At 37.0% G+C, this 22,730-nt stretch overlaps 1 protein-coding gene across 6 annotated transcripts in view; it reads left to right on the forward strand.

Annotated features, from left to right (window-relative positions):
- The window catches only part of TMEM68 (transmembrane protein 68), a 34,390-nt gene that overhangs the window by 4,948 nt on the left and 6,712 nt on the right, over positions 1-22,730 (forward strand). For 3 of the 6 annotated variants that reach the window (XM_028163168.2, XM_057531896.1, XM_028163167.2), the window contains exons 2-7: positions 2,583-2,627; positions 3,218-3,611; positions 11,789-11,956; positions 14,653-14,846; positions 19,887-19,947; positions 21,986-22,125. In XM_028163168.2, coding sequence (XP_028018969.1) covers positions 3,287-3,611; positions 11,789-11,956; positions 14,653-14,846; positions 19,887-19,947; positions 21,986-22,125 — 888 coding nt within the window. In that variant the 5' untranslated portion in view covers positions 2,583-2,627; positions 3,218-3,286. Of the gene's footprint in view, positions 1-2,582; positions 2,628-3,217; positions 3,612-10,090; positions 10,187-10,451; positions 10,582-11,788; positions 11,957-14,652; positions 14,847-17,194; positions 17,304-19,886; positions 19,948-21,985; positions 22,126-22,730 lie in introns of those variants that run through there. The other 3 variants (XM_057531898.1, XM_057531899.1, XM_028163170.2) reach the window with 3 other exon arrangements.

Genomic DNA, 22,730 nt, shown 5'->3' on the forward strand with positions numbered 1-22,730 from the left:
TAAAGTCTTTATTGAATTTGTAACAATATTGCTTCTGTTTTATGTTTTGGTGTTTTGGCTGCAAGGCACGTGGGATCTTAGCTCCCTGACCAGGGATCGAACCTGCACTCCCTGCTTTGGAAGGCGAAGTCTTAACCACTGGACCACCAGGGAAGTCCTGAGACTAGATTATTGGGACAATTGTATTAAGCAGTAAGGGTCAGATCACGAAAATGATTGGTTTTCAGGCCTGGGAAAAGCTTCTTTTAACATATTTGAGAAGCTATCATAAATTTTTTTTTTTTTTTTTGACAAATGATCTGGCATCATTTTCTTTGACTCTTTTTTTTTTAAATTAATTAATTAATTAATTTTTGCTGTGTTGGGTCTTCGTTTCTGTGCGAGGGCTTTCTCTAGTTGCGGCAAGCGGGGGCCACTCTTCATTGCGGTGTGCGGGCTTCTCACTATCGTGGCCTCTCTTGTTGCAGAGCACAGGCTCCAGACGTGCAGGCTCAGTAGTTGTGGCTCACGGGCCCAGTTGCTCCGCGGCATGTGGGATCTTCCCAGACCAGGGCTCGAACCCGTGTCCCCTGCATTAGCAGGCAGATTCTCAACCACTGCGCCACCAGGGAAGCCCCCAATTGTAAATTTTAATGTATTAATATTTGAAAGCTCTTTCTGTTGAGAGGTAGTTCATCATAATATTCACCATTTAAAAATGTGCAACTCAGTGGTTTCTAGTATATTCACAATGTCGTACAACCATCACTACCATCCAGTTCTGGAACATTTTCATTATCCCCCAAAGACACCTCTGTTTCCATTGGGAGTCACTTCTCATTGTCCCCTCCCCCAGCCTCTGACAACCACTAACCTTTCTGTCTGTGTGGATTAGCCTGTGCTGGGTATTTCATGTAAATGGAATCATACAAGGTGTGGCCTTCAGTATCTGACTTTTTTTTACTTAGTATAATGTTTTCAGGGTTCAAGCATATCGTAGTATGAACTAGTACTTCATTTCTTTTTGTGCTTGAATAATATTCTGTTTTCTGGGTATAGCATATTTTTATCCATCAGTAGATGGACATTTGGGTTGTCCATTTTTTGGCTATTATGAATAACGCTGCTGTCAACACTTGTATGCAGATATTTGTGTGAATATATGTTTTCCGTTCTCTTGGGTGTATACCTAGGGCTAGAATTACTGGGTCAGATGGTAACTCTATGTTTAGCTTTTTTTTTTTTTTTTTATTTGTTTACTTATTTATTTATGGCTGTGTTGGGTCTTCGTTGCTGTGCGAGGGCTTTCTCCAGTTGCGGCAAGCGGGGGCCACTCTTCATCGCGGTGCGCGGGCCTCTCACTGTCGTGGCCTCTCTTGTTGCGGAGCACAGGCTCCAGACGCGCAGGCTCAGTAACTGTGGCTCACGGGCCCAGTTGCTCTGCGGCATGTGGGATCTTCCCAGACCAGGGCTCGAACCCGTGTCCCCTGCATTAGCAGGCAGATTCTCAACCACTGCGCCACCAGGGAAGCCCTATGTTTAGCTTTTTGAGGACTGCCAAACTGATGTCCATGGTGACTGCACCATTTTATATTCCCACCAGCAATGTATGAAGGTTCTAATTTCTCCATATTATCAACAACACTTGTTATTTTCCTTTTTTTTTTTTTTTGAATATAGCCATCCTAGTGAGGAAAGCTCTCATTTTAAAAAGTAGTAAGTTTTGCCATGTTGCACTCTAAATGATCAAACACTGGTAAATTTTAGCCGTTTGCCTCTTTAGATGGATTGATTAAAATGTGATGTAAATAAAACACAGGTTGTGGGCTTAATGTGTGCTGCTGTGTCCACCTTCTGTTACCATAACAGGCCCAGATTTCTCACAGATAAATGCTATTGGTTACAAGGAAACTGGACTAAATCCTCTAACCCTGGAAGAACAAGTCAATTCTGTGCCCTGCTAATATGCCAGTTATTAGCAAGATAATCTTGGCTTCAAGACAACATGTAATTGCTCTTGTATATCTGTCTCTCCCTCTCCCTCCATCCCTTTCTTTCATTTTTTCATTTCCTGCCTCATCCTCCAAGGACTTGAGATGATTTTCATTAAGTTTATATGGTATGGAATAATGATAAAATATCTCTAAGGGTAGAATCAGAAGCAGAGAAAATAGGAATGGAAGAAGGAAATCTTACGTAGGAGAACATGATCATGAGGGCTAATATAATTGCATCATCGAATATCATGTTTGACCATCAGCTTATTATCTGGCAATGACTAAAAAGAGACAGAGTCTGTTACACATCTTAACTTCATACTTTTTCTCTGAAGAAGCAAAGTTTCTATAGCTGTGAATTTAAAAAATGTCTTAGGTGGGGCTTTATAGTGTGGAGCTAAAACAGTGTATACAGGTGTCCTCACTAAAAGCATTGGTAGTGTGAGTATAATTTTTAATTGTGATACACTAGTATAGGGCTGTAAGCATAATTGTCACACATTGGTGAATGTGTCTTGCCATTTATTTTATGGAAACTCTATCTCTGGGTATTAATGATTATCTTTTTTTAAATCATATTTTTCTTTTATATACTGTGTTTTTCAGAATACAGACATTGAAGCTTGGGACAAGATATTTATCTAATTTCTGGTAAGTTAAGTGAATGGTTTAGAGAATGACATAGAATAATTGTATGCTGTATTTTTTCAATCATTTAAGATACAAGAGAAATTTTAGTGACTATAAGATAAAAATGACACTGACAAATTTGTATTATTGTATAATGTCAGAGGAACAGAGAGCTTTTCTATAAACTTGCTTGTAAAAGGTAATATCTAAAAATGTATGTCATCATTTCCTAAGAATTGGGTTACTTTTATTGAATCAGATATTGATGTTTTCTTCTATGAAGAATAGTTATCTCAACATAACTTAGTTTAAGATACAAACGTTCAGTATGATCCACTTAAGATATAAGTCAAATTATTAAAATCAATCTGAAATTTCATTCATCAGCTTTTTTTCCTCTTGTAATTGTAGCTTGTGAGTTATTTCAGAAGCTAAACCCAACACGCTTCACAAATGAAACCCATTTTCACATTTAAATGTGCAACAAAGTTAACTGTTAACAATCTACTCATTTTTGGTACTAAGAAAGGACTACACAGTATTCATGTAGGCGAAAACATTTAACATTTCAGCTGTGAAGAGAATAACTTTGGATTATTTTTCCCTTTTAGTGGCTAAATTAAAGACCTGCCATGACGTCGAAGAAAGAGACTGAAATTGTCATTTTCACCTAAAGAAAAATGATAGACAAAAACCAAACCTGTGGTACGGGACAGGATTCCATGCCCTACATGACTTGTCTGATCCACGTACTTGAAGAATGGTTTGGTGTGGAGCAATTGGAGGACTACTGGAATTTTGCAAACTATCTCTTGTGGGTTTTTACACCACTCATACTTTTAATACTTCCTTACTTTACTATCTTTCTTCTCTACCTTACTATTATTTTCTTACACATTTATAAGAAGAAGAATGTATTAAAAGAAGCTTACTCTCATAATTTATGGGACGGTGCCAGGAAGACGGTGGCAACGCTGTGGGATGGACACGCGGCCGTCTGGCACGGTAAGCGAGATTACTTTGAGTTCTGGGCTCCTGTTTGTGTGGGTGGCGCTGAAACCGTGTTATCCTTCCATTTTGTTGATTGAGGAAATACTGAAAAATATAATGGAAGGGATAGTTACTATTTCCTGTTACCTGTTTGCATGCATTGTGCATATGTCTTTCTTAAAATGATTTTTTCTGAGCACACTAGTTTCCATTAAACAAAGAACCACGTAATAATGTAGACTATTAATATAAGCTCAAATAAAAAATTAATCGTTAAGAATCTAAGAGAGTAAGAGATGAATTAAAACAGTATAGAAAGCTGTTTTGCAAATGCTTTATTTTGCATTTACTTCCATTTTGTTCAAAATAAGTTTGACTTTCCCAGTGTAGAGATTTTTTAAAAATGAAATATTAAATAGTACTAAATAGTAATAATATTAAATTCGATATAATATTTGTACCAAAATTTACCCGTTTTCCATTTGCTGTGTGACTTCTTGAGCTGGCGTGTTGTCATTTAATCCTACATACGCCTGCAAGTCTGTTTTGAGCGCTTGACTGTGCCCTACAGTCAAATGCTTAACGTGCATCAGTTCTTACAGCGCTGTCGAGAGAGTTCGTGTGTCATCTCCATTTTACAGTTTGCCCATAAGGAAACTAAAGAACGGCGAGGTTGTTATGTGCCCGAGGCACGCCAGGGCACCAGGGAGAAGGGCCAGGATGCAGCCCCCGGTTCCTGGTGCCAGGCCTGTGCCCCTCTGATCTGTGCTGTGCTGCAGGCTTGTGCCCGGTTGGGCTCGGGGTCAGAGTAGTGGTCGTCAGCAGCTTTGCAAACGGGAACCACATGCCGTCGACGTGTTGAATTCTTAGTATTTACCCACTAGTACGCATGCCCCTGCCAGTCCGTACAGCTCTCACACCTGCTCGTGGTTGTTCACCTGAGGGGGGGTGCTGTTTCAGCATTCCGTGACCAGAGACCGTGTCTGTGTGGACTGCTCTTGTTCATTGTCTTTAAAGCAGTGAGACAGAAGTTCAGTGGCCTCGTTTACGGTACTCGGGAAACTATGTCCCCCTCCCACTTATAACCCCCTATACTTCAGGGTAATATATATTGTAGGGAATTTGAATTTTTTTCTGTTTCAGGAGACATGATTTAATGTGGATAAATTCAAGTGTTAAACTTATTTTGTAGGAGCATATATAATTTTGAGGTATTTATTATTTTATTTCTCTGAGGTATTTATAAATATGCACCTATGGCTCAGAGGAAGTAAAATATAGAGTTCTTACCATGTTTTAATGTTTTATTTATAATAACATATTTTATTAAGATAAGTGATGCTTTTTAAAATGATTTTCTTCGCTCTCTTCTTTAGTGACATACACAAAAGGCGTTTGTGTGCATATTTGGATTTTGTATTGATGTCAAATCAGTTTTAATTTATGCTTTGTAAAGAATCTTCAGAGGAATTTTTTAACTAATAAAAATGTTCATTTTAGAAAATGTGGCGAGTAAAAATAAAGAAGAAAATAATAGTCACCTAAAATTTACCTTGCAGTTGAATTCTGTGTGTTCATTGTTTTTTATTTGTGTGGCAGACTAGTATTTTCATTTCGCTAAGCCTCCTTACATGACTTACAAGGACCCTATGGACTCCGTAAATCCTGTAACTAATTTAGTTACCTATTGAACTGTTGTTTGTTTATAACTGGTTTACTATAAGTATCTTTGTATAAGAATCTATCCAGTGTTTCCTGTTTTGAAGTTAAATTTTACCCTCTACCGTATATTATGTAAGTGCTCTATCATTTTTCAAAAAAATCTGATTCTACTACATCAAGAAACATGAATTTGGTATTTCTTAAATACCTGCATTTCTAGGTAGTCTGTCAATGAAGCCCCTACCCTCAAGTTGCTTACAGCCTTTAAACTATAAAAATTTTGACTTTTTTACTTCACATTTTACTATTATTTTTTAAAGAAATGGACATATTTTATTCACTAAAAGAGTCCTATAAATTAAACCATATGTAGTAGAGTTTTTTATGGGAAAATTAAATTGGGGTTTCAAGAGAACATTCCCGCTGTCCTTCAGTTGGGTAAGAGTTTCCTTCCCCCTCCTCTGTCTTTCCCCCAGGGAAGGACCCCTGGGTCCAACTCCTGAGTTCAAACCAGGCTCTGCCAGTCACTGCTGGGGGACCCTGGACACGTTACCTGATTTCTTCTCCCCTCCCTTCTCCCTCTTCCTCATCCTCCCTTCCTTTTGCAACAATTATGATTTTTTAAACTTTATTTAAAAAAAATTTAGAATTACAGAAAAGTTGCAAAAATAGTGCAGAGTTCCTATTTTTCACTCAGCTTCCCCTAATGTTAATATCTTACATAACCATTTGTATAGTTACCAGATTAACAGTGGTATAACACTATCAACCAAACTATAGATCTTATTCACATCTTACCACTTTCCCTGCCAGTGTCCTTTTACCAGGATCCCATCCTGCATTTAGTTGTCACGTCTCCTCCAATCTCTGACGGTTTTTTAGTCTTTTATGACCTTCAGACTTCTGAAGAGTACTGCTCAGTGATTTTGTAGACTGTCTCTTAATTTAGATCTGATGTTTTCCATAAGTTGATTGAAGTTGTGCATTTTGATAAGAATCCCTCTGATGGTGGGTCCTTCTCAGCACATTGTATCCGAGGTTCATGATGTTGACATGTTTTATTATTGGTGATGGTGACTTTGATCACGTGGTTAGGAGGTGTCTGTTAGGTTTCCCCACCACAAAGTTGCTATTTTTTACTTTGTAATTGATAAATGTCTTAGGAGAACTCCTTTAAGACTATGTAAATAACCCTTCTCTTCAAACAAGATACTTAACTTTTCTGGACTTCATTTCCCTCTTCTGTAAAATGGGTTGTTGTAAGGATTCACAGGGCCTTGATGTAAAGTACTTAGAATAATTTTTATTACATAATAAAAGTTCAACAAATGTTAGCTATCATCATTACAGAGCATCTTTCTCCAATAATTTGGAAAGCACTAAAATATATCACTTGGCTCTTGGTCACTATTAAGTTCAACTTCACACACCTACTATGTTCAAGGTTCCTAGTATTTTCAAGGTATATTTTTAGGCTATCAAAGTTTTGATTCTTATTGCTAGCAAGAAATGCATTTTGCCACCCAGTATATACATTACAGGTATATACTATTTCATCAAAAGTGTGTATACTCTCTTCATGCGATCTGCTCTATTTTCTATTCTACTCTCTCTTATTTAAAAAGAAAAATGCTGACTATAACTGACTAAAGTGATTGCATAACTCAATGAGTGGATGGCAACCAGCATTTGAAAATCACAGGTGCAGGTTAGCACGGGCGCACCTCTAGTAGGAGGTGTGGTGTGGGGAAGGGCACAGGTCGTGGAGTCAGACGCATGTGGGCTTGCGTCCTGGCCGTACCACTGTGTGACCTCGAGTAAGTTACGTGGGCTTTTCTACTTGGGTTTCCTCATCAGTGCAGGGATTCTGTGAGGACCAAATGAGATAGTTGTTATGGATCCAATACAGTGCCTGGCAGGTGAATGCTCAATAAATGTTCATTCTTGTTTCTATGGGACAAAAGTGAAAGCACTATTCATGGAGAAAGTAACTTTTGAACGAGGCTTTGAAGAATGAGTGGGAAAGAAATTGAGTAACTATTTCACACCATTTTGTTTAAAAATTAAATAGACAGTTTTGCAGGAAAAGAGAAATGATCAAACTTGGTTCAAGAAGGAGAGAGAAACAGACCAGTAATCGTGAAATAAATTGGAACAGTGGTCAAAGTCTGTATCCTCCTCCCTTCACAAAGGGCCGAGAGCCCACAAGTTATACTAAACTTTTAAGGAACAGATAACGCCCATCTGTGTTTGAGAGGGTAAGAAAAAATGTGGCGCTACACAGTTTATTTTGCAAAGCTAGCAGAACTTTTCTATCGAAACTAAGGAGAACACAAAAAGGAGATTTGCAGGTCAGTCTCATAGAATGTAGTTTTATAAAATTCAATAGTTATGATTAAAAAAAAATCTTAGGAAGTGAAGACAAAAAGGTACTACTTCAATAAAGGGAATGTACCAGAAATCTTCAACAAAGATGATCCACATTGGAGAAGTGGAGAAGTATTAAAGTGAGTCCCATAAGCAGGCACCAGGACAAGGAGGCTCTCACCACTACTATTTACCATTGTCCTGGAGCTCCTAGAAATGAGTATAGAGATGAGAAAAGAAGAGATGCCTGAAAGAACCAAGTGAATCCACTTATCAGTACTAATAAGATTAGTTAGCAAGGGAAATGGGCATATGATAAACACAAAATCAGTAACTACTCATATTCCACCAATAATCATTTTTAAAATGGAAAGAAAAAATGCTATTTGAGAATAAATCTAACAAAAAAACACATAAAAACTTTATGGAGAAACTGTATACTTTACAAATGGAATTCAAAAAAGGTGAAGTGGATAGAGAGTCTCAGCGTAGTGGAGATGTTGCTCTACAGCCCCCACTCCCAGTTCCTTTACCAATTCAGCAGACTTCTAACACTTTTTCATCAACGTCTAAAATTCATATAAAAGGGCAAACAAGAATAACCAAGACAAATTTGAAAAAACAAAAGAGGAAGTTTTCCCCTATCATATCAAAACCATTAACATTTATAATGATTAAAATTATGGCGTTGGTACAGGGAAAGGATCATCACAAATACATCAAACAGATTAAAAAGTCAGAAACGTGAATTTAGTAAATGATAAAAGTGGTATTCCAGATCAGCAGGAAAAGATATAGGAAAATATTTGATGATCTCCAAGTACGGAAGGTCTTAAAGAAGATGCAAAAAAACAAAAACTGTTCAAAAAAGACAGAACTAAAAGACACATCAAAAGATGGGGCAGATCACCACAAGTCATTGACAATATAGCTTAGAAAATAATAAATTAGTAAGAAAAGAAATCCAACTTAAAAGTGGCCTAAGCATGTGGTCTAAAAATGGTCTAAATATAAATGCCAATAATTATAACAGATTCATAAGCCCACTAGTAATTAGGAAAGTGCAAATTAAAACTGCACTGAGATAGCATTTTTACTCAAAAGATTGGCAAATAATTAAAGTTTGTTGACATTAAAGGATGAGAACGTGGAGATGGGAACTCCCAGTGCATGTGAGAAAGTACTGTAGTGTGGCCAGTCAGGAGGATGATTTGGTAGTTTCTGTTATAATTTAAAATGGGCGTACCATATGATCAACAGTTGCCCGTCTTAGAATCCAGTCTAGTGATAAATTCACACATTCAGTGTACAAGGATGCATGTAAATGAAGGTCCATTGCAACCAATATTTGAAAAATTGGAAACAATCCAGTTGTCCCTAAATAGGAAAATGGCTAAATGTACTGTGATAGGAATTCGTTATGGAATACTTTATAGCCATTAAAAAAATCATTAAAAACAATCACTACATGTGTATATCAAGTAGATGTCCAAGATATGTTGCTGAATGGAAAAAACTGAGATTCATTACTATAGTCCTAATAGGAAACTACCTGTGTTAAAACATGCACACACCCCAGTACTGAATAAAATGCAGGGTGTATTCAGGACCAGAAGATGAATCATTCATGGGTGAGATGTATGCGGAAGGATGAACCTGGAAAAGTAGACTGAAATTAGGCTTTAAAGGCTCTTGAATGCTATGCTCAGGAGTTTGACTTTATTTTGTAGGTAGTTTGCCTCTGTGTGCTTTCCTGAGGAAGACTCAAAAGGATGGTATTGTTATTTTACCATAGTGTGTAGGTGTAGAGCCTTAAAAATGGATTTTTGGTGACAAATTTAGAAAGGATCTATCTCTTAGGAGAAGATTATCCTTATCTGGATTCTTGATGCTGATGTCTAAAGCCAGTAGGCAGTAACTCATTTACATAATAAATAATTGCTATGGAGATGAGGCTACCTGAGCTCCCCGTGACCTTCAGATCCTCTCCCTGTGGGCGAAGCTTCGCGGAAGCCAAAGAATCTGGAGAGTGCTTAGGCTCAGGGGACAGAGCAGGGGAGGTAAATAAATGCGCATCTCTTGGCGTCAAATAAGAGAACCACAATCGTCACAGAGTAGGGCTGTTTTCATTGAAGGGGCCCAGACCACTCGAAATGTGCATAAAATGTGCATACAGAGGCTCTCGTCCCTGGACAGCGGATGGACGGACGGTGGCGATAGCTGCGTCCCTGATTGCGTTCTCTGAGCTGCTGTTGCCCATCAGACCCCCAGGACTGGGGTTCTGTAGGCAGGAGAGGACGGGGCCGCACTTCAAAACCAACACTGGGAAGAGGGAGTGATAGATTTAAGAGTTTTTGGAGGTAAAAGGCACAGAAGCTGGTGACCAGGGGAATACAGAGCCTGAGGGAGGAGCAGGGAACGTGCCCCAGGATTTCTGCTTTTGCTCGACAGGGAAACATGGGACAGGAAGTGCTCCTTTAGAGGCGGTCACGTGAGCAGCACAGAGGAGGGAGGCGCCCTGAGTCCACGTGACACCGAAAGACTCTGACATCACTTGATCGGTAATTGGGACCTAAAAGGCCTTGACATTGACCAGAGTGATTATCTGCTGGTACTTTTATAGCGAGGGGCGGTATGACCACATCCACGCTTTACAAGTGACACAGTTGAATATTGGGGCTTAATATTTAGTGGCACGATGGTAAACTCTAGTTTTTGTCAATAATGAATTGATTCATTGAATTTTTCTACTTTCAACCAGGTGATTTGGTATTAAGTAACAATTATTTCTCAATTCTTTTTTTTTAAAAAAAGGTATTCTGGAAAAACAAGAGAGAACCTCAGGAATATTCTGTATAGAATCCCTGAAAGAAGTATTCTTTATTTCTTAGAAAATTTATCTGATGGGACAATCGATCCTTTGGATAACGTCAGACAACTTCAGTGACTGTTCTAAGTAAATTGAATTATTTGAATTAGAATTCGGTAATTGGGAAGAAATGTTAAAAGAATAGGCACATACAGAATCTTGAAATATCATTAAATTTAGTTTTTAAAAACATTCTCTTGAGCCCATTTGAAATATTACCAAGTAGTTTGTTCCTTCAGTAGTAGAGGAGGGGGGCAGTGGAACTCTGTCCCTGCCCGTGTCAGATACCTTTGGCAAGTACCGGTTCTTAGAAGAGGCGGAAGGCTTTCCTGCGCTTCTCCCTGGGCCAGGTTTTGCTTTTACAAGAGAAGCTTCCGGGAAGCGAGGGGGATTTTGTTCTCTGATTCTTTAGCAGGGTCTCTCGTGAGTCTCTGGCCTGCCCTGCCCCTGGTTTTCTTGTGCACACGCGCTGAGGCCTGCGTGAGGCAGGGGAGTGGGTGCAGACTCTTGTTTGTCTCTGGGTTCCCGGGGATCCTACACCTAGCGCTCGCCCACATTCGGTCTTTAAGTGTTTGTTAACATTTTGGTTGTTTTCTTCTCCCCCACTTTTGTGGCACCTGCCCTCCCTCCCACCCGGGTGAGAGAGCGACCTCAGCTTTCTAACGGGCTGCTTTTTCTCCTTCTTAGGGTGGGAGTGAGGTTCTCTTATGGCTGCAGAGTTGATTTTAGTTTTCTCCTTTCCTGTATTTGCGACTGTTAACCTTCTCCAGCAGTGAGAAACCAGGCTGACATTATCCTTAATATGTAAACTGATTTGATCAGTCCCCCTGGGTGTAATCGATCTCCCATCACTGCCACCGTCCCCTGCCACTCAGGGATACCACTCTGCTCCCCTCGGGCTCTGACCCCCATCCTCGTGCCACGTGGCTCCCCTCCTTTGCCCACCGAGGCCCCAGCACCCTTTCTAGGCTCTTCTCCTGTGTGGGTGCTCTCGTGACCGTTTGGGCTTTGACTCGCCACCCCGGGCCACCCTGTACGGATGCCCTCCTCGCCCTGCCTGGGATCCAGCACCCACCACAGGCCACGCTCCACCCGGGCACCTACTGCGCCCCGGCCCACCCAACCGCTGTAGAACCGATATATTCAGGGAGGGAGGGAAGGGGAAAGTGGATGGAAACAGGGGGGCTTGCGCTCCCGAAAGAAAGACTGAGTGTCTGAGTTACTAACCGTCCTTTAGTATAAATAAACTAATATTAAATACATTTTAAGTACCAGCATTTTGTCTTTCTAACAGGTTATGAAGTTCATGGGATGGAAAAAATACCAGAAGAAGGACCAGCACTGATCATTTTTTATCATGGAGCTATTCCCATCGATTTTTACTACTTCATGGCTAAAATTTTTATCCATAAAGGCAGAACTTGCCGAGTAGTAGCTGATCACTTTGTTTTTAAAATTCCAGGTAAACTTTCACTGTAGCTGGTGATATAAAAATGTTTAATTAACATGATCAAATTATGTGACAGTCTGTATGTCTTTGAGTTTAGTACCTTTTTTAGGTAATATATCTAAATATAAAAACATTATGGCCAAAAATGTTATCTAATTTCTTTCTCTATTAACAGGTAGTCATTATTTTTTGAAGTTAAATCCTAAAAGAAATTGTAACTTTTGCCAAACAATTAATTTATATTTTGGTATAGAAGGTAGTTGATTTTTCATGGTGAATTTTTCCATGAGATATTGATTTGGGAGTTTAATTTTATAGTAATTACTGTTTGATTACTGTCAGTTTGATAGCAAATCAAAGTTAAACAAAATTAGCCAGGATATATTTTGTCTTTATATAATCATATAATATTGCCTCAGAAATCCTAACCTAAAGAGCCTATTATGTCTCTTATCATACTTGACTTGCTTGGTAGAATTATAACTCTTAAGATTGAGGACTACATTTTTTTTAATATTCATGTTCATAAAGGCTTCATACCTTTTTAAAAAGATTAATAAACTGAATGGTTTCAAACATGATAAGAGTTTTAAAAAAAATCATTCTAAAGTAAACTCATTAAGATTAAATCTTATTTTCTTCTGTCACAAAGTCAGCAGAAACAAGCCAAGAAAGTTTATAGTATGTTCTCTGGAATTGTAAAAGCAAAAGCCAACCATCAACCAGATAAACACCAGACAGTGAATGAAATAACAGTTCTCTTAGTGCCTTTCATAGACATGGTTAATGTTTCCAGCATCCTTGTGTCACTAAAAAGCCGTTTGTACTTTGTGTATAAACTACATTGGCTATAAAAGGTATTTCTTTAGACAGTAATATGATCACTTTATAATAAGCTTGGAAACTAGAGGAAAGAAAAACATCATTATATGGTCTTACCCCCCTAACATGTATCCAGTTATCATTTTGCTTCATTTTTAAAAAAATTAATTTATTTACTTATTTATGGCTGTGTTGGGTCTTCGTTTCTGTGCGAGGGCTTTCTCTAGTTGCGGCGAGCGGGGGCCACTCTTCATTGCGGTGCGCGGGCCTCTCACTATCACAGCCTGTCTTGTTGCGGAGCACAAGCTCCAGATGCGCAGGCTCAGTAGTTGTGGCTCACGGGCCCAGTTGCTCCGCGGCATGTGGGATCTTCCCAGACCAGGGCTCGAACCCGTGTCCCCTGCATTGGCAGGCAGACTCTCAACCACTGCGCCACCAGGGAAGCCCTATTTTGCTTCATTTTTAATTTGCACATCTTCACGATACGCAAACTGTTTTGTTCTTTTTTTTTAAATTTAATGTAGCATTAACATTTTCCCATGTTTTATAAATAACATTTTAAATATATGATTAAAATATTTACTTAACTAGTTTTCTCTTATGGAACATTAGGTTGCTTCCATTTTTTTCTTTTTATAAATAATAAACATGAATATTTTTATTTAGCATTTGACTTAAAAATTTCCCCCTTTATGATCTTTATGATCTTGTAATTTATTAAACCTCCCCTGTTTATTCATTTATCATGAGAATACATCTAGTGAAATCAGTGAACTTTTAACATAGTATAGGATGAAAATTATTTCTTCTCAATAATATTGATAATCTTGCTTCAGATCCTTAAACCTATGAGAAGTTTGGTTACTCTGCACAGTTTTCACTATCCATCCCCATATTTCCCAGTCTCAAGGGATAATGTATACAAACATCAGTCCTCTAAAGCTCCAGTTTAGCATTTGGTTAAAATATTTAATTGCTGATAGGATTATTTCCTTCATCCATAAATGGTTGTAATTTGAAAAACTGTGTAATATTGAGACTGGAATTAATTGTTCCTGAGCCAACCACTCACTTTATTAAAAACTCTTAATGATATTTCTATTATTGCTATAATTGTTGATTTAAAAAAATTTTATTGTGGAATTAGCAGTATGTAACTTTTAATTTCAATAGATTTAACTGTGGCTTGCCAATTTTGGTAGGGCTAGACCAGTGAGACTCACATTCTCTTGAGTGATTCTCTTTCTTATAGGGTTAATGGAAGATTAGATGTGTGATTGCTGATGGGATGTCCTTTCTGATTGCTCTAATAAGTAGTGTAGACAGTGTTTGGCCATGAGATGCAGTGGAAGGAGCTTTGGACTAGATATACCTGGACCGGAATCTCTGCCCTGACCTTTGCTAGGTGTGTGACTTGGAGCAAGCTTCTTAACTCTCTGAATCAACTTTCCTCATCTGTAAAATGGGGATAAGAATCCCTATTTTCCCAGGTGTTTTTTTTTTTTTTTTGGCCGCCACACAGCACGGCATGTGGGATCTTACTTCACCGACAAGGGATCGAACCTGTGCCCCCTGCAGTGGAAGCATGGAGTCTTAACCACTGGACCACCAGGGAAATCCCATGAGTTTTAATTAAGAATTTGAATATGTAGCCAGAGTAGTAGGTGATCACTGAGGACGTAATCAACAAGACATAGCTATTAATTTACCACCAATATTAATCTTATGTTAACCTTAAGAGTTGTTGTTGGTTTAAAAAAAAGTAAAAAAAAGAATTTACTGATTTAAGTATAGATAGTACATTATGTAGGTTGTGAAGATTTTTGCTCTTGAAGAATTGGACAAGAAGTACTTAAGATACATCTTCATGCTAATGTTTCTTACAGGGTTTAGTTTATTACTTGATGTATTTTGTGCTATACATGGACCAAGAGAAAAATGTGTTGAAATTCTGCGGAGTGGTCACTTGTTAGCTATCTCACCAGGTGGTGTTCGAGAAGCCCTGATTAGCGATGAGACCTACAACATCGTGTGGGGTAATCGTAAAGGCTTCGCTCAGGTTGCAATTGATGCAAAAGTGGTGAGTTGTATAAAACTGATTATTAAAGGAAAGCTATGTCTACTTTAAAATAAATGCTTAAATAGCTTAAGAGTATATCAGAATTTAGATGCTGTCATTGCACTACTTTAAAAATTAGTGTCTGTAACTCTAAGATAACAATAAAGAAATATTCCTTGTGCATGGGAAGCCATCTTTATAAAAAAATTCAATCTGGAAATTTGCAAATATCTAGCAAAGCTTTATTTTATGCTTCAAAATCCAGCTTCTTTTAATCAGATTTATGAAATTTTTTGTATTCCTTCAGTTATACTTTTTTTCATAAGTATAATCAATCCAACTCTGTATTTTAATCCTTTGGTTCAAATGAGTTGGCATGTTTCAGTGATGGCTATTGGTTGGTTTCATTATAATTCTTGTATCTGTGACCAATTTATATAACAGTAGAGCTCAAATAATATATGGTTTCTACCATTTTTCATCAGGAAATATGATCAGCTCTCTAATAGTATGAATAAAGATGAGAAAGAGATATTGGTGTAATTTAGATCTTTTTAAAAGAATGAATTTGTCAATAAAATTAAGTGTTCCTCTGGGATTCACTGTAATTATTCTACTTAGTAAACTGGAAAATCTGAATGCCATCTTGTTCTTTTCTTTTGCTTTGGAAAGTATATCTAAGCTTTTTGGTCTCTGTATTGTACTTTATCCTATGAAACATTTATTACTTATGGAATGTTTCTTCTTTGTTTTCTGTTTGTTTTCATTTTAGATTGTCTATCAGAAAAAGAAATCATAGCACTTGACAAGGTGGTTTTCTTTTTCCAGGACAATTAGTTAGAGACAGCTGCTAATACTTTCACATTTCTGTTTTTTGTGTACGTGTTTCCACTGCTGTCATATAGACACCAGTCTGCACCCTTAGCTTGCCTGTTCATCTTGCAGATACAGACTTTTGATTAAAAAGGAAAGGATTATGTATGACTCCTTCTAACCCAAAAGCAACATTTGAAGAAGAATGGACATTTTCCCTTTATTTTTTAATTGCAGAGTTACAATAAAATAAAATACATTGAGCTCTATTCTCTACTGTACATATTTGTTTATGTAATTCCTAAAGTAAGTTATTGCTATAGTGCTTTAACAATGTGATCTTTGTATAAGTTAATGTACTTGTCCAAGTGTTTAATAATGGACAACATAAAAATTTAAACACTACTGTCCTATAGTAGATTATAAACTCCCTTAGGACAAAGCCACTTTTTATATTCTGAGTTCCTAGTACAATGACTAGCACTTAGTAGGCTCTCTGTATTTGTTGAATTGATTTTTTAAACACTACAAGAAAGGAGTCTTTTGAATTCGTCTATGTTAATAGTATTAATGATACAGAAAATTAATTTATGGCCCATTTTATTTTCCAAAAAGTCTTATGTACTAAGATAGAAAACAAAACCTTAGACTTTATGAATAATGTAGAATATAAGATGATATATGCACAGTTGTTCAGAAATTAAGGATAATCAGCGTAAATGTACATTAAAGCAATGATAACAGCTAAAAACTTAAAGATAGTTCAATTTTCAGGTTTGTATTTTAAGAGAATTATTTCTTCCAAGGTTTAAGATAGAAGTGACAAAACTAGATTTGGAATCACACAGATTGATCATGGGATTCTAATTTCTCATCCTTAAGTTACAGTTTTAAGGACCATTGCCTGGAAGAAGTCTTGAAAGAAAAAAGTTATATAGAGAAAGAAGCCCTTTTATCAATCCCTAAGTTTCTAGATAATTAATTAAGATAACCTAGATAGGGCTTCCCTGGTAGCGCAGTGGTTAAGAATCCACCTGCCAATGCAGGGGACACGGGTTCTAGCCCTGGTCCAGGAAGATCCCACATGCTGCGGAACAACTAAGCCCGTGCGCCACAACTACTGAGCCTGCGCTCTAGAGCCCGTGAGCCATAACTGCTGGGCCCACGTGCCACAACTACTGAAGCCCATGTGCCTAGAGCCCGTGCTCCACAACAAGAGAAGCCACGCAATGAGAAGCCCATGCACCGCAACGAAGAGTAGCCCCCGCTCGCTGCAACTAGAGAAAGCCCGTGCGCAGCAACAAAGACCCAACACAGCCAAAAAAAAAGGATAACCTAGATAATTTAAGGTTTTTTATACAAACCTTGAGAAAATTTAATAAACAGCCTTTTACAAGTTAATAAACAAAAATCTTTAACATTGCTGATTTACAAAATAGCACTGTATCACTGATAAATCTTGTACCACCCTAACCTTCCTTAGCACTTTTAAAGGCTTTATGTTGGTACCCCTGTACAGTAAGTAGGTGACATATGTAATTATTCCAATGTTACAGATGAGGAAACTCAGGCACACAGAGATGAAGGGATGGAGGGACCCTGTCACACAGCAAGTCAGAAGCAGAGCTTACAGTTCAGGACCGCAGGCAGCTGGTACACTTCACAGTGAGTCCGCCGACCCCAAGATTAGAGGGCCTTGCAGATCCGCGAGGGAAGCCTTTCGGCCACATGTGGACACAGTTGTAAATGGCACCTGCAGCTTATTTGAAAAAGCCCTTCTTAGGTCTCACAGAATTCTCATAAACTTTGAATAAAAAGTTACCACCGTTGTTACAAGGCTAACCACATTTAAATTGAAACAAAGGAATGGAAATTCAAGTGAAAACAATCTAGGTCATCAACGGAAATTCACAAAATATTGGCAGAAAATATTTAAGGCTCGGCTGAAAGTTACAGGCTTTTTGATCTAATCTAATTCACTCTTATTTTGTGAATTCCTGAGAATTCTGACTTTGCTAAGAATTTTTAGGTAATTTCATAGCTAAATAATTGGGGAGAAAAATGAGCCCGTTTAGTCTAATTGGAAAACAAATAACAGATGTAAAAGAAAATAGCATTCGTTTCAATAAAATTGTTTATATGTATTATCTCAATCTATAAAAACCTTGAGATGGGATAATTATTATTATTGTCATTTCATACATGAAGAAACAGGTTTAGTGACCTGTCCAATGGTTCCCACTTAAATTTTTGTGGCAAAGTTAAGACTCCAAGGCCACACCCTATTCCCCAAGAATAGTTTTAACAAAATACACATTCTCTACCTCTTCACACACGTGTACATACATGTACAGAGATACATGTATACATGTAAGCAATTTGATTCTAGGTTACTTATGCAACTACCTTGTTATACAAAGTGTACACAAACAAGGGAACGAACTACAGTATGAAATTGTAATAAGGTAATGCTTGCAGCTGTAAGGCTGCAAGCTGGAATGTAAATTTAGAAACCATGGTATAGCCTGGAATACTGAGTTTGTAGGGTGAGCCTTCTCCTGTTTAGTATCTTCTAGAAATGCCCAGCTTCTGGAGAGTTAGCCATTTAAAGGATGATATATATACCTGAAGAGTCTTTATAAAGTGCATCCTTCAGTACTAACTTCGGGGTTCATGCCAGTCAGTAGACGAAAATCTAGCAGCACTGGTCAGAGAAGGCAAAGTGGTGTATATATGAGCTGAAAGCTTTCTGTTCCTTCTTGGGCATCTTAAGTTCTCAACTCTAAAGACATTGTAGAAGTATTTAAAACATTAGGATTCCAACCATCACTTTATTCTACAAAACTAGTGGTGGTTTTAGGAAAATCATAATCTGAATTTTTTTTACAAAAGAGTCAGTCTACTTTGTCTTAGGTGTTAGCTTTGGGAATTAACTCCATCTGATTTTAAATTATTCATCAGGCTGCTCTTTCTTTACCCGGCTTTTCTGGTTTTAAAATTGCTGCCGCCTGTTTCCTACCCTTTGTATTCAGAGAATACAAGCTAATTCCTTAGAAGCATTTTCTCTCTGTCCTGTTGATTCATTCCTTCTTTAGTTCACCTGTCACACTGTCTTTTAGTACCTGCTTTATTCCAGGCACTGTTCTAGGTGTTTCCAGCAGTGAACGAAACCAAGTCTGCTATGGGGGGGGGGGTCTTCCTTCTAGTGAGGGGAGAGAGAGAATAAATAAATGATCAGTTAGGTGATTGAGAGGGAGTAAGTTTTATGAAGAAAGCTGTGCCTGTAGTCTCTTTCCTTTAGTCCACCAGATTTTACTGCTTTCCAAAGCTGAAAAGGAATGGCTTTTTAAATGTCAGCTTATTTAAATGTTTCAAACCCTGCTCACTCAGGCAGGTAATTCTGTATTAACAAATGCTGATAGTAGACTGTAAGTAAAGTGATCCTCGCCCCCCCTTCCAATTTTGTCTATTCTAAAACGTCATTTAATTCAGTATATTTTGTGTACCTTTTAAAGTGTTTTATTCAATTTTTTATCTACTTCAGTTTCGCCGTGGCGTAACTTCCTTACATGATCCTTTGCTACTTTATCCATTGTTTCATGACATTTAGATAAGGTCTCCACTTTTAAAAAATCATATTTAATCATTCATATTCATGGAAAAATAAAAACCATGAACTTTTGAGCAGATATCCTCCAAAATAGTGATAGAAAGAGTTCTTTTACGTATAGGTTTTTCTTTTTTTTGGTGTTGAGTATTACACTTACTTCTGATTGATGTTGAACATTATTAGCTTTAATAAGCTCACAAAAAAATGGTGTTTCACTAATTCCATGACAGCATCTTGCTAAAACTTGTCATTTGAATATATGTAAGTTTCTCCATAGAGAGAATTTCTGTCTTGAAACTTTTTCTTCAGTAGCCCACAGAAACCAATTTAATTATCACGTTCATTTTACTTAATGATCACTCTAATCTTAATTTTGAGTTTCAAGAGTTCATGTGGAATGATAGGAAAGTTGGTAAATGAAATATTATATATTACCACTAGAAAGTAGTGTTTCCAATTTATATTTTTTTTACAAATGATCATGTTAATTTTAGCCTGATAAATCACACTGGTGATAGCAGTATACCTTTATTTTTAAAATGCCTTGGTTTTGTAACTTAAACAGGCCCTCAAAAGTTTGTGTTAGAGACATCAAATGGATCAATGTATTTACTTTTTCATTCAAATTCTCTCTTTAGCCCATTATTCCTATGTTTACACAAAATATTCGAGAAGGATTTAGATCCCTCGGCGGAACAAGTAAGTTCTGATTCATATGATTTTTCTAATTGTAATGTAATATTTAGAATGTAATATTTTAAGTATTTGGGCTTTTGAACACTACAGGGAAACTTTGAATTATTACTTTAGAAAATGCATATACTATTTAGATATTTTTCTCTTTAAAATCTAGATGATAACTGGTTCTAAGTAATGGTGGTTCTAGATGTTAGATTTTTGTTAAGAGCCTCACATATATACTGAAGCTTATTTATCATGGGCTTTTTAAAATTACAGAGTGAATTTTCTAATTTACTGTGTTAAACCATGTACTTATTTGTAAATAAAGACTATCTTCCTAACTCTTTCCTGAAGAAGTGACAGCTTTAAAAATGGATGGCAATAAAAAAAATTTGGGGGGAGGGACAGAATTTGAAAGTCTATTTATCTTGAAAAAAGTATATATATATGTTTGTATAAATCTCTTTTTAAAATTTTTTTAAATTAATTTCTATTGGAGTATAGTTGATTTTACAATGTTGTGTTAGTTTCAGGTGTACAACAAAGTGAATCAGTTATACATATACACATAGCCACTCTTTTTTAGATTCTTTTCCCATATAGGTCATTACAGAGTGTTGAGTAGAGTTCCCTGTGCTATACAGTAGGTTCTTAGACAAGAAAATATTGAATTAAGATTAACAACCTAAGGATATATCATTTGCTTTAATTTATTTCGGTTACTTCTTGGTTTTTTTTGAACCATGATAGATTTACATTGAAAAGTTCTTTTTGCCTACCTTTAATTTATAGATAACAAAATAAGCTTTGAACCTAGCTGTAAGAGTGATAACAATTCGATGTGCTTTCTCTTTGCAAAGTCTCTTTTTTTTTTAAATTTTATAGTTTGCTTTGTACCCTATGGTTTATATATTATATTTGACTGATTGTTTTATATCCCTAGTGCTATATTGTTAGTGTTCCTATACACATACAAATCCCATCCTGAAAACCTTAATAAACTTCTGTTGTTCCTTTTATGTCTGTGTTGGTATTTTGTTGATATTCCATTATGTTTTTTTTAGTTCTTTTTCTTCAAATTTGAAATGGAAAGGCAGATTGATGTGATGTTTAACTTTTGTTGTGTAATTAATCCTTCTAATTTTCTCTCAGATCATTTCTTTAGAATTTAAGTTGCATACCAGAAATTATTCCTAATTTTGTTTCTTTAATTGTAAAGTGGTTTTAAAATTCTTTTTGACTGCTTTTTTTACTTTAAAAGTTGAATATCTCAAAAGTTGGTGTGTAGTGGTATATTTTTTTGAGTATTACTTTGGGTCTTATGGTCTATTCTGTGTTCCCGTATATAAAGTGTTTTAAACTTTCAGTACAATTCTTAATTATGTATTCCATGTTGCTTGTCATTTTTTGGATTCTTTTTTTAAAACTTACTCCATCAGTTTATGTTACATCACTACCACTTTTAATCTTGCTAAGCTTCATGGTTGGTCATTAGCATTAATAATTCTTTTTCCTAGTTTACAGTAATGTTTTTAGTCTTTACTTAGTTTATTGGTGCATTTTAGTCTCATGTTTACTTGAATTTATTTTATGCTTTTATTTTTTCTTTTGTTTGTGTAAGTCACATATTTGTGAGTCTCTAGACTTTTTAGCTTCTAGCTTTTTGTTGCAATCTTTATGCTGTGTTTTGCAATAATAGTAATTAGTTTGCCTTTTTAAATTCTTATATTTTTAAAAGCTCATCTTTCCCCCCTAATTAATAGACCTTATTTTTTTGAGCATTTTTAGGTTTACAGAAAAATTGGGCAGAAGGCACAGAGAGTACCCACAAACCTCACCGCTCCCCAGTTTCTTCTGTTATTCACATCTTGCATTAGTGTGGTACATTTGCTACGATCAATGAAAAGCTCATCTTTTAAAAAAATATTATATTACTTGCCAGGAGGTGATCCTGTTTGCCTCCATCCTCTAAGTCTTACGTAATTAATTTGAAAGTTTACAGTTATATGCTCAGTATATTTAACCAATTAAAATGATTTTGTTTTCTTTAAAACAGGGTTATTTAGGTGGCTGTATGAGAAGTTCCGCTATCCGTTTGCTCCAATGTACGGAGGTTTTCCAGTGAAGTTACGCACCTATTTAGGTGACCCCATTCCATACGATCCAAAGATCACAGCAGAAGAACTAGCTGCAAGGGTAAATTATTCTTTCTTTCTTAGTTTTAGGACATATTTGTACTTTCAGCTTTTATTTTAAAAATTAATTAATTCTACAAGCATGTTCTGGATCAGTGGTGATTCTTCCCCCAGGGGACATCTGGCAATGTCTGGAGACATTTTTATTGTCACCACGGACGAGACTCGGGAGGTGGTCGTGCTGTTGGCGTCCAGTGGGTAGAGGCCGGGGATGCTGGTAAACATTCCGTAGTGCACAGGACATCCGCCCCGCCCCCAACAAAGAGCAGTTCTTTCTAAAATGCCAGTTGTGTTGAGGTTAAAGTTCTTGGCACCGTTAATTAAAAGGTTTCGTTAAGTGATATTCAGAAGAAGAAAGCTTTGACCTCCATGAAAAGAAATTGCTTTTGTCTGGTAGAAATACCTTGGGAGGAAAATGGAATCGTGTTTAAGAGTGTGGGTTGCGAAGTCGGATTGTTCTAGTGCCACTGTTTGCTCGGGCAGGGGAGCAGGAGAGAGAGCAGAGCCCACTCACAGAGTTACCCCTGAGGGTCACATGCGATTGATGACATCCATCATTGAGAGCAGTGTCTGCCATCTAGTAAGTGTTCCATGACTGCTGGCTAC

This window comes from Balaenoptera acutorostrata, chromosome 17, assembly GCF_949987535.1.
Source record: "Balaenoptera acutorostrata chromosome 17, mBalAcu1.1, whole genome shotgun sequence".
Lineage (NCBI taxonomy): Eukaryota > Metazoa > Chordata > Mammalia > Artiodactyla > Balaenopteridae > Balaenoptera > Balaenoptera acutorostrata.